Genomic DNA, 12,995 nt, shown 5'->3' with positions numbered 1-12,995 from the left:
CAACTTTTTTTTAACGACATTTTATTTTTTTAAAAAAGACAAAAAAAAAAGACATTCTATGAAAACGAGATAGACCCCCATAGTTTTATTACACCATGCCCATTCAAACTGAAATATTCTTATGCGAATAATCTATGTTAAAAAAAAAAAAAAAAAAAAAACCTTGTTAAACTTTGTGACATATTTCCATTCTGTGGAGGTCAGGCGCGAACACAGACCCCATAATTTTATTATACCATATTTCTTCAAACTGAAACATAATTATCAAAGTATACTTACGCAGATAGATATGAAAAGTCTTTGTTAAAGTTTCTGAAATATTTCCATTCTATGGAGGCCAGGCGCGAACGTAGACCCCACAATTTTATTATACCATCCCTTAAAACATACTTATCAAAGTATTATTATGCACATCTATATCAAAAACACTTGTAAATGTTTTTGTTTTTTTTCATACTTTGTGGGGCAGGCGTGTACGCAGACCCCACAATTTTAATGAATTCAATACTGTTCAAAATGTAGCATACCCATTTTTGCTTCTTATACCGCTTCTATCATTGTATGTGATCAGTTTTGAGCTTAATAAACTGTTGCATTTTTAAGATAGCCTTTTTGAATATGTACATTATAAACGCATATTTGTTTCATGGAAACGCACACGCGCGTGCGTGCACGCGCGTGTGTGTGTGTGTCGTGCGAAACAGGAATAATAAAGGTTATAGTCAACTTTGTGGGAGCCTATTCGTGTACAGACACACGGACACACATACGATCAGCTTTATTATATATACATACATATACATTCATATATATATATATATATATATATATATATATATATATATATATATATATATAACTCTCTCTCTCTCTCTCTCTCTCTCTCTCTCTCTCTCTCTCTCTCTCTCTCTCTCTCTCCACGTATTCGAAGGAAATAAATCTTAGCGGGCATTCTTCGGCTCTTAACAACAAGCGATTGGTTTCCTTTACCCGGCACGTTTCTCAAATGAATAAAAAATGCCGGTGCATTCATTCGTAAAAGGAAACCTGTTACAAAAAATCGACTGCGTTTTTATTTTTACATTTTTTTTTATTTTTTTTTTTACCTTGTTTGCTTACTTGTCCGTTTTGTTTGTCCCCGTGCAAACTGAATGATGTCATCGTTTTGTGAGGTCAGTCCGTCTTTGGATAACTAAAAATATGCTCACTATCTTGGGTTGAGCATACTGGTAAGTGAAAGAACAAACTGCTACTAACATATAGATGCAATACTCTTTGTGTAAGCAAATGGAGCTTCCGGAGTTTGATAATGTTTATCATTATGGTTTCACCTACCGTAGATGCAGACAACTGTCTAGGCGATAGAGTTTCTATTTCAGTTTGAGGCAGGTGGTTGTGGTTGTCTAGCCGCATTGAAGTGTTGTAATACAACGAAACAGTCTGTCTGCAAATGCTATATATGCGCACGCACACCCGTGTCTAGCCATCCACAGACAACTGTTTCGTCGTTTTAAGACTCATCAGCGCGGTTATAGTGTGTGTGCGTAAGAGTGGTTTTATTATTCTCCGTAAGAAGGCTAAATTATATCGTTATAAAATAACGACATGATTGAAACAAACAAGAAGCTAAAGAGAAATGTCTAATAAAAATGTCCTCACGCGTTCTACTTATGAGAAGAAGAAGAAGAAGAAGAAGAAGAAGAAGAAGAAGAAAGCTTGTTAACCCTTATTTCACCAAACCGTATGCAGAGCATGTAGTAAAGCTGCGACTTTCCCTCTTTCGTAAAAGTTCAATAATAAGAAATTTTTTACTAAATATGTACGACTAAAAATGATGTACGATCATTGTACGACGACTAATTGCCTCTTCTGCTGATTAGAGCAACTTCGACGCAAGCGATCGACTGGGCCCGTCAGCGTAAAATAATAAAACGAATTTACTCAAAAGTTTCGAGGGGTTATTTTTTACAAATATCTTTTTAAGTCCATGCATAAAAAGATATTTACTAAAGAAAACTCGCGATTTTTATTAAATATTTCCTCTTATACGAGCGATCTACTAAGTCTGTCAGCACGAAAAAAAATGTTGTTATTAAAATAAACAATAAAACGACTTAGTTACATTCGCAATTATTTTTGACAAATTTTTAAAGATTGAGACTTTTTATCGACCTAGTGTGCCAATTTTTTATTTTTAAAATAAATAAATAAATAAGTTTATTTCTTTATTATTGAAATAAAAACAAAACGAATTTAGTCAGAGTCACAACTTTCAGACGAGATTTATTGGGCTTCTTTTTTTTTAATTAAATTTTACATGTGACCTTTTTTAAAATTTGAATTTTGTAACACAATTTTTTTTTTTTTTTAAGTAGAAGAAATCCCTGAAGACTGAAACAATATTTCCAGTTCCGTATGCCTCTTTTGGGGGAATTAGTTTTCCCCACATTTAAAACATTAATGTCTAATTGCTCTCGTGGGGAGGCAAGTAAATAACTAATATTTTTTTTGTTTATTCTCCGTTTTATTTTCTTTCTTTTTTTTTTTCTTTTTTTTTTCAAAATGATATTGCATAAAGCTCCTTTTTCGTGATAACGCGACTCTGATTCATTTCTCAAAAAGATAAAAGGTCAATGTGCGCTGCTTGTCCAGTTTGGAAAGGGTGTTTATTCCGAAAGCCGTTCTTAACATGGGGAGGTTAGGGGTGTTTATTCCGAAAGCCGTTCTCAACATGGGGAGGTTGAAAATAAGAAAATGTCTTTCGGAATTATCAAACCCATGTTAAGAACGGCTTTCGGAATAAACACCCCTAACCTCCCCATGTTAAGAACGGTTTTCGGAATAAACACCCTTTGCGGTATGGACAAGTAGCGCACATTGGCAAAAAAAAAAAAGCAAAATAAATCCTTTTTTTTTTTTTTAAGTTTTCATATTATCAATTACTGCTAGTTTTTTTTTTTTGTCTTTTTTTGTTTTGTTTTGTTTTTGTTTTGTTTTTTCGCTTTTTAATTAAACTGGAATAAAAAAAAAAGTTTCAAACTAGATCTTAGTGACTTTTTTCTTTCACTTTGATTTTTTAGAATAAACTATATGCCAAGACTTTGAAACGAAAATTTATAGCAAAATTTGAAATATCTCGCAACACATAAATAGTTGTATTTCTATTTATTTTGTTTACTTTATGGCTTAAGAGAGAATTTTTTTTTTTTTTAATCGCTTATTTTTTGCAAATATCTTTAGGTATGAAGCTAAAACGATATTTGCCAAAAAATAACCTCGACTGAAACTTTAGTAAATTCGTTGTATTGTTTATTTTGAAAATATAAGTAACTCGTCCGTGTAAAAGTTGCTTTGATAGCAAAACAGCAGTAGGGGTAAATAATCGTACAATTTTAGTAAACGCCCTTATGAACGATCAAAATCCGGCACGACTAAATTGTCCGATTCGGCTTCTGCTGAGTCAAGCAATTTTACACGTTGTTTCGATATGACAAACAGCAGGAGCAGTCAGTCGTACAATGATCGGGAATATTCTTGATCATACATATTTAGTAAAACCGAAATTTTAATAATAATAATTTAAACTTATATTACATAATAATACATTGACATAATATCCATACAGAGTGGAAAGATAAAAGTGTCGCCCTATAGAAAACAAGACTACGGGTTAATTTTAAAACTTTTATTGAAAAAATACAATTCAGGTAACTTGATTACGTAATAGAGCTGACATCTATTCATTGTAGCCGCCTTCAGTCTCAATCACCACTTCGATACGGATCCGGAATTGGGAGCATGCCTTTTCCACAAGCACCGGCGGGAGCTTGGTGAATACTCGACGAATGGGAAGGATCAGGCTGGCTTTGGTGTTATTGGAGGTCCTGTGTGTGATGTTTTCAACGAGTGACCAGACGAAGTAGTTCAGTGGGTTCAGGTTAGGGGAGAAGGGGCCAGTGAAAGAAGATGTGCGATCACAGAGACTCGGCAGACCTCCAATGTTTGACCTCGTTTCCTGACTAGGGCAATGAATGCCGTTCCCCACTCCTGCCATATTCCCACCTCCGTAAACTGGGCATCTTGTGGGTGCTTGAGTGCTATATGTCAATGCAATTAGATTAGGTTGATTTTTGTCTGACGGGTTGAGGGTACCGGTTTGACAGTTTGTCTGGTTGCTGTATTCCGACTGACAGTACAGGAGCCCTAACTCTTTGGTAGCACTTACAGCGGCTGCTCCATCATCTGTTGTATAATATCAGGATGGTTGTAGTGTTATGTCGTGCATGGAAAGGGACCCGGCGTCCATCTCTGGTGGGCTTTCCCGAGACCACAATCCTATAAATGAAGAGTCGGCTGATGGTCTACTTATGTTGTATGTTTGGTATTCTACACAACAATTTTGTCCAGCACCCCTCACCCTTACCTGAAACTTAAATAAAACAAAATGACAATTCAATCAAAACTTACGATTAAACAAGGTGTAAACTCAAACAAAAATGCTTCGCCTCGTCCCTTGAGGCTTGCATTCATGAATATCCACGGGCTTAGAACTAATTTAGATGATGTTGAATCATTTTTCCTAATTCCCCAGATATCTTGGCACTAAGTGAAACTAACCTGCACTCCTCCATCCACTTTAACATGCCTGGTTATCTCACACTTTTCCGTAAGGACTCAGACAGAGATATGCACGGACTTGGAGTCTATATTCGAAACACCTGCCCCTTGATTAGAGAATCAAAACTAGAATCAGACGACCAAGCCTTCATGTGGGTTAGCTATATTTTTTCTCTACAGGTCTCCCTCGGCCCAGGACTGTACCCTAATCAACAAAGTCTCCGACAGCATATATACAGCACTCTCCATTGATACTATCATGCAAGTACATGTACTTGGTGATTTTAATGTTCATCAATCATTCAATCAGCTTGGTTTCTCTACTTACACAGACGCAGCTGGTAGCATACCAGATTGCTTCTCAAAGCTGAAGAGCCATTGCTCCAAATGACAAGGTACTATAAAAAGGCTGACTGGGAAGTCATCAGGGATCTCATCAGAGATGCCCCATGGGGAAATATCTTTTTTCTTCCTGCAGAACAGTGTGTAAATGAGACCACTGAATGGTTCAAAGCGGCAATTGAAGCACATGTTCCCACACGTAAGTTCTATAGCAACCCCCACTAATTTACTTCTGCTCGTGCAGCTGTCATTGCTCAAAAGCAAGAGCGACAACTAAGAGAAAATACACCGGAACCACCAGAAAATGCATTGACGCACAGTATTTAGAAACTCGTGATTTCTGGAAAATCTACAACAGTGTAGTAAATAATGAGCAATCAACAATTCCTCCACTATCCAACAATGATTTTCCTTTGCGGGCAGAAACTGCACTAGATGATCTGAAAATCACCCTTGTATAATATCATAAAAAAACCTAAACACCTCAAAAGCATGTGGACCTGATCTCATCCAGGCAGTACTATTAAAAAAATGTTCCGCTGCTCCAGTTCTCTCCAAACTTTTCAACAAATGCCTTAAAGAAGCTTGCTTTCTTGACTGCTGGAAAACTGTTTCCATAGTTTACAAGAACTCTGGCGAAAGAACTGACCCATTAAATTATCGCCCCATGAGCATCTTCCCACTCTTCGCCAAGATATTTGTCCATAATTAATCAAGCTCTATCCCACCACCTTACAGCTGCTAAACTTCTGTCTGACCAACAATATGGATTAAGGGAAGCCCGTTCTACTACTGTAATCTCTGGACGTATATACCATGCACTGGATAAAACAGGGGAAAGTAGGGCAGTAGCTCTTGATATATCTGAGACTTTTGACAGAGTATGGCACGATGGTCTTCTCAGGAAAATCAGATCATATGGTATTATTAGACGAATACATAACATAATTAAATCTTTCTTAAATAAGAGAAGAATCCTTGTTGTCATCGATGGTTGTACATCTAAACAATATGATATAAATACGGGTGTATCTCAGGGGTCTATCCTTGGACCTTTATTATTCCTGATATTCATAAACAACCTCCCTGATAAAATTGTTTCTGGGATGGGTATATTTGCTGATGATACCACGCTCTATAACAGACACGTGGAGAAAACGAATGAGCACATATCTAAGGCAATGGCGGAAACTACAGAGGAAGACCTCCAGTTAGTAGTTGAATGTGGACAAAAATGTATGCTGATATTCAATGCTGTGAAGACTAAGCTTGTTTCCTTTAATAGTTACAAGAAACCTTATCAATCACAAATAGCTATTGCTAACGATAAATTATCTGAAATTACTTCGTTTAAACTCCTCAACTAAACGTTCACAGGGAATATGAGTTGTAACAGATACAGCGAGAGCATTGCCGCAGCTGCTGCGAGGAAGGTGGGCTCTCTCTACCCTGCTAGAAAGTTACTTACGCCTGAAAGTATCCTGTATCTTTACAAGGCCACAATTCGCCTATGTATGGAGTATTGTTGTCATATTTGGGCTGGTGCATCTGCTACCAATCTCTCGCTCTTGAACAGGGTTCAAAAGATCGCTAACTTAATAGGTTCCGAACTGTCAGCCAGGCTTCAGCCTCTCTCCCATCGATGAAATGTTGCCTGTTCTACAAGTATTTTAATGGTAGATTCTTCGACCAACTACAAGCCCTTGTACCCCCTCGATGTAAATACCCCCGATAAACCTGAAAAGCAGCAAGATCCCACCCATACACCGTATAGATCTCCAGAGAGATGCCAGAGAGCCTACTACTCTATTAGTTTCTTCCCCAGGGCTGCTAGACTTTCGAATTCCTGGGTTCCTGCTTCTCCAACTGTACTGACATGCAGAAGTGCAAGTGTAATGTAAACAGACATCTTGCTGCTCAACTCCCTACATAGTATCCCTGCAATTATGTCCCAAATAGTAGCCCAAGACATCAAAGTGGCACTGTGCATTGCCTGGGGTGAAAAAGCAATAAAAAATGAGCACAAAGTCGCAGTATTCTTTCTGAAGCCAAGTTTGGGTATCTTTGGACTTGTAGGTCTTCGCTGAGTCCTGCTGCCACACTCAGGGTATGCCAGCAGCAACCTGATAAATCACCACACTCTTCATCACATCCAGGTACACTTGGATGTTTACCTATAAGCCGATTTCGAAAATGTGAGATGGCATGATGTGGCCCTCTCTTAAAACCACACCAAAGACCATAACCATAGCTGGAAACTTTGTTTTCATCAGCCTGGGAACGCCTCTATCATTCGTGGCAATCCAGCGATGCATTTTGAGGGTACTGTTGTCATAACTTGGATTGGTAGAGAGCATGAGTTGTACAGCGGCATGTTGACAATCGTGTCACTTTTAGACATGATAGAAGGCTCCTATCGCTATTGAGATTTGTACACAACTGGCCAACTAGTAGATGGTCTGCAACAATAAAAAAAAGAAAATCGGTTTTCATCAGACGGAAATGGAATCATGTCGTCTTTTCTGTGGCGACAATTTTATCGTTCCATCCATTTCCTGTTCGACACACTTTCTCAAAGACGTAAGTTCACAGAGAGAGAGAATAGCTAAGCCTTTACTCCAATGCAAATTACTCCTCCTCCGTAGCTCAAACTCACCACTTCATTTTATTTTTCGGTTACATTTTCGTATGCAGCCGGTTTAGTATTCACTTTCTGATACATAATGCATTATGATTACAGTTGCGCTTACTTAATGCACCTTTTTTTTTTTTACTGAATCATTTATTAGAATAATGGTTTATCCCGAACCTGCCTCTCCACTATACATATTACGGTTGCGTACGCCCACTTTCAAAAATAGTAGATCGTTCAAAAACGAACATCTATCTTTTTCCCACCATGACTGCCTTAGCATGCTACTAGCATTAAAAAACTGCTTTTTATCATCAGATTAAATTGCCTTCCTTTCTGTTGCTTTCATACCACTTTTATAATAGCTTACATTACCCTTGCTTAGACGCTTAATCTACACATAAGCAAAGATTTCATAGATACGCTTCCAAACACAAGCATGCGTTACCTATGTTTTCCTTTGCAATACTACGTGAATACACGTTTCTCTTCGGGTACAAGTTTGATTGTTTGTTTGTTTGTTTGTTTGTTTGTTTGTTTTTTTTAACTTTTCCATGTTTTTTTTTTACATTTATGTTTTAGATTTATTTTTTCCGCTTAAAGTGAACAGATTTCTTTAGCATGTTTTGCAATTATTATTCCCGTTAAGAATAAGATTTCCTTGCTTTTTGAGTTTCGCAAACTTCAAATCAGTCAGCTATTTCATTTTGTTTTTGTTTTTTTCTGTTAAATTGCAAATTAAAACGAAACACGAACTCAAATCTACACAAACTGCGACAAAGCAGTAAAAGTTAGCGAGTGTACAATTTATATATATATATATATATATATATATATATATATATATATATATATATATATATATATATATTAAATCGTGAATAAAGGTTTATCTTTTTATTATTTCTCTAAAAAAACATAGAATGCATATCAATAATAGGTGTATACGTGCTAGGCGGCACTATATAATGGATTTAAAATAAATGGTCAAACAACACCACGCCTCAAACAAAAAGTTGAGATTCGTACACACCTACTATAAAAACAATTAATATTACTTGTGCCAAGGCGGGGATTGTGTTTTTGGTCGAGTTTGTTTGGTTGTGTCTTTGTTTGTTTGCTTGTTTGTTTGTTTGTAAATATATATATATATATATATATATATATATATATATATATATATATACACACACACGCAAAAAACAAACAAACTTACTCAGTTCGGTCATGATCTAACTGATCAAGGTCAAGGAAGTATTTTTGTTTTCAGCCTTAATTCGTTTGGTATAAGTTTTTACATGTAATTTTCTTTTTTCACTTTCTAACATGATTACCTAGTTACCCTTTTAGTACTAATCAGGCTCAACGTTGCTTAACTTCGGTGATACTGTCTGAATGGGTGAGTCAACGATAGTATTTTAAACACACATACAGGCGCAACACACACACACACACACACACATATATATATGTATGACGACGATGATCATCACAATGACGATGACGCCGATCATAACGATAATGATGATGACAATGATGATGATAACAACGATAGTGATGATGACAATGATAATGACGATAACAACGATAATGACGACAATGATAATGACGACAATGATAATGATGATGACGACAACAACAACGACGACGACGATGATGATGATGATGATGATGATGACGACGACGACGACGACGACGACGGCGATTATGATTTTTCAGTATCTGACACTTATTCTTTAATTTCTCTTATTTCTCTTTCTTTTAAAGGGCTTCAGTCAAAGGTCGAGAAAGATTCATGTCAGATCAACCCTTTCATGAGTCGAGCAAAATGGGTTACGTAAGGGATGTTTACCCGATACAAATGCGCTCCAGTATCATCAACAAATCGGTTCGTCGAAAAGAGAAAATAATCGGCGACATCCTCGTCTGCTGCATCAGCATCCTGGCTGGCATCCAGCTGACCACATCCGTCTGTTACACCTTCTTTCCCGAAATACTGATTAAAAAGTGCAATGTGAAAACCGCCAAACAATCTGTGAGTTTCCTGATATGTCCGCGTATTTTGTCGCGTCAACCCCACTTTGATAAAATACATTTGTTTTTTTATTTTATTTTTATTTGTTGTTTTTTTTTGTTTGTTTGTTTGTTTGTTTGTTTGTTTGTTTGTTTGTTTGTTTGTTCGTTTGTTTTTGGAAAATTACAGCATAGTTACGAAGCGGCATTTACCCATGATGTATTTTTTAAATCACTCCAGACAAAGCATGAAGCCACTCGATATAAGAGGAAACTACATCGTGGTAGTGTTTTAAACGTTAAACAAACCAATTAACACATAGTCGTTTATGTAAGCGCGCACTTTTGCACAGATGCGTTTTCGCCGGTGAAAGATAAAAAAACAAACAAAAAAACATTAACAAAACATACTTTTTATACATAAGTTGCGTAGAGTGCCTACGTACTGGTCTTTCTTTTTTATGCATTACCTGAAAGTACTTCTTTTAAACTCCTCAACCTAAGGTTCACAGGGAACATAAGTTGGAACAGCTACACTGAGAGCATTGCCAGGGCTGCTGCAAAAACGGTAGGCTCTCTCTCCCGTGCTAGAAAGCTACTTACGCCTGAAAGTATCTTGTACCTCTATAAAGCCACCATTCACCCATGTATAGAGTATTGTTGTCATATTTGGGCTGGTGCATCTGCTACTAGTCTCTCACTCCTGAACAGAGTTCAAAAGAGAGTTGCCAGCCTGATAGGTTCTGAACTGTCATCTAAGCTTTAATCTCTGTCTCATCGACGAAATGTTGCATACCTCTGCCTGTTCTACAAGTATTTTAATGATGAATACTCCGACGAACTACAAGCACTTCTACCCTCTCGATATAAATACCCCCGACAAACAGCAAGATCCCACCCCTACATAGTAGAGAACCCTAGATGTAAGAAAGCTTTCTACTCCAATAGTTTCTTTCCCAGGACTGCTAGACTTACTTCCGGAATTCTGTTTTCGTAACTAAACTAACATGCAGAAGTTCAAATCTAATGTGAACAGACATCTTGCTGCTCATCTCCCTACAAATTATTCCTGCAACTTATGTCTCCGATAGTAGCCCTCTACATCAAAGTGGCACTATACTTTGTTTGGGGTGAAAATGAAATTTTAAAAATCTCTGAGGAAATATAATCAGTATAAAATAATGAGATTCAACACACAAAGTAAGTTATAACTAGGGTTGTGACAATAGAATATTCTTTTCATTCTTCTGACTCTCGGGTATATATCCGACACAGTTAGACACACGTAAATCAACCGAGAATCACACCCGTATTAACGGATATATACTCAAGAGTCAAAACAATGAAAAGAATATGCTGTTGTCACAGCCTAGATATAACAAATTTATTGTACAACGGGTTAATGTAACAAACACGATATTAACACTCGAATGTAGCTTGAATGTAATATCAAGATTGAATGGTTAACGATTTCTGGCGTCTTTTATAGTTACTAAAGGTGACTTTATCCCCTTCTTTATCCGATGTATAGTTCATCTTTATTTCCGTATAGTTATTCTTTGTATTTAGCAACCTGTCGAATATTGACGTATTTTCCTTGCATACATGATATCGGCAGGCAATACATTTCCCTTATAATTTATGCGCTATTTTGTAGACCATCGGAAAAGTTTGTTTTTATGCTCGTTTTAATGTAGTGAAAACCCTCTCTGCCTGTTCGTTAGAACGAGAATTATACGTCGGTGTTATTCATCGGACAACGGTACAATATAACAAATAAGATATTGACACTCGAATGTATCTTAAATGCTCGAGTATCAAGATTAATTTACTCTCTTCCATTGGTTACCGCTTGCTGACGTCTTTTATAGACCGAGTAATCTATTCTCAGGGGATGTAAGGCTCTGCCACTATATCACCTTCTACCCAAGCTAAATTATTCCTCGAATTTTGCTTTCAATATTTTTTCTTTCATGATTAAGACGTTGGCGTTTAATCCTCTTCCTTTTTCTACTGCTATTTCCCCTATCAGTCCGTGTATTTTCACAATTAGAAGAATCAGTAGTTTTTTCGGGGGGGGGGTTCCTCTATCGGTATTCCAGCGTTCATGGGTGGTTTTATTTGAAGGAGTCATACAATACATCCATTGGTATTTCTTGGACAGTTTCGAGGTCCCAATTGATTAATGTTTCTACAGAAAACTTTGCTCCTTGAATTATGTAGATAACTCTCCCGATTCTTCTATTTACAATACCATTCCCCCAAACATTTTCCAACTCGATAGTTCCTAAAGAGACTTTATCCCCTTCTTTATCCGATTTATAGTTCATCTTTATTTCCGTATAATTCTTCTTTCTCTTTGGCAACAACCTGTCGAATATTGAATGCCTTTTCCTTGCATACATGATCTCGACAGGCGATAAATTTCCTTTTATATTCTGCATTTTGGCATTACTCTGTAAAGCATCAGAAAAGTGTAAATATTTTTTCTTCGAAGTCGAATGCGTTGGCTTTTTTTTTTTTTTCAATACTCGTTTAAATGTATTGATAAACCTCTCTGCCCGACATCGATGTTTTTATGCCTTCGATAGCTAACAAACAACAATAAACTTTAAATTCAAGTTCAATGAACATCGTGCCATTGTCACTTACTATGGAATTCGGAAATTCCAGTCGATTAAACACTTCGTTTAGCGACAAACGTATTTGCAGCTGTTAGGTGTTTCTATTTGTCCATTTGACCATTTGACCATTTAGAGTAGCTATCTACGATCCATAAATAATAATATCCATTTAATGGTCCTGCGTCGTTTATATGAATGCGTGACCAAGGGATATCCGCCTTTGTCCAGAGCTGAGTGGTGGTGATTTAACTGCTAATTGACACTCTTTACAATGTTTAACAAAATCCTCAATGCCCTGGTCTATTTTCGGCCAATACGTAAAACTTCTCATTAATTATTTCATTCTGGATATACCTGGATGACGCAAATCAAATCCTTTCAAAACTTTTTTCGTAGAACGCGTGGTATTACTACTCTTTACGCATGCGTTAAAGTCTCGTCACAAATTGAAAATGGGGATACTCTTAGGCTTTGTATTTTTTTTTTCTCGTTCCCTTTTACTTGTTTAATCACGTTGGCTATGTACTCGTCCGTATTTATTTTTTTATTTATTTTTTTTTTTTTTTTGCTACTTCGTTAATATCTTCGAACGTAACTGGTAATTCGCTAACGGTGTTAATCAATACTCCGTTCTTGCTTCAGTGCTGCAATCGTTGTTTCTTCCAACAGTTTAGCGTTGTCCGGGATTAGTCTCAAAAGACAATCCGCGTGCACGAGTTTATTGAATGGCATATATTGTATTTTGAAATTGTAATTTAATAAAATCA

At 36.7% G+C, this 12,995-nt stretch overlaps 1 protein-coding gene across 2 annotated transcripts in view; it reads left to right on the top strand.

The window, feature by feature from the left end:
• Positions 1-12,995, top strand: part of LOC145298312 (chondroitin sulfate synthase 1-like) — a 146,248-nt gene that overhangs the window by 87,152 nt on the left and 46,101 nt on the right. For both annotated transcript variants that reach the window (XM_080144312.1, XM_080144311.1), the window contains one exon: positions 9,359-9,626. In XM_080144312.1, coding sequence (XP_080000438.1) covers positions 9,387-9,626 — 240 coding nt within the window. In that variant the 5' untranslated portion in view covers positions 9,359-9,386. The remainder of the gene's footprint in view (positions 1-9,358; positions 9,627-12,995) is intronic.

This window comes from Euprymna scolopes, chromosome 2, assembly GCF_053919585.1.
Source record: "Euprymna scolopes isolate OS-2025 chromosome 2, ASM5391958v1, whole genome shotgun sequence".
NCBI lineage: Eukaryota > Metazoa > Mollusca > Cephalopoda > Sepiida > Sepiolidae > Euprymna > Euprymna scolopes.
The sequence above is the reverse complement of the archived record's forward strand: the minus strand, read 5'-3'. Positions and strand labels throughout refer to the sequence as shown.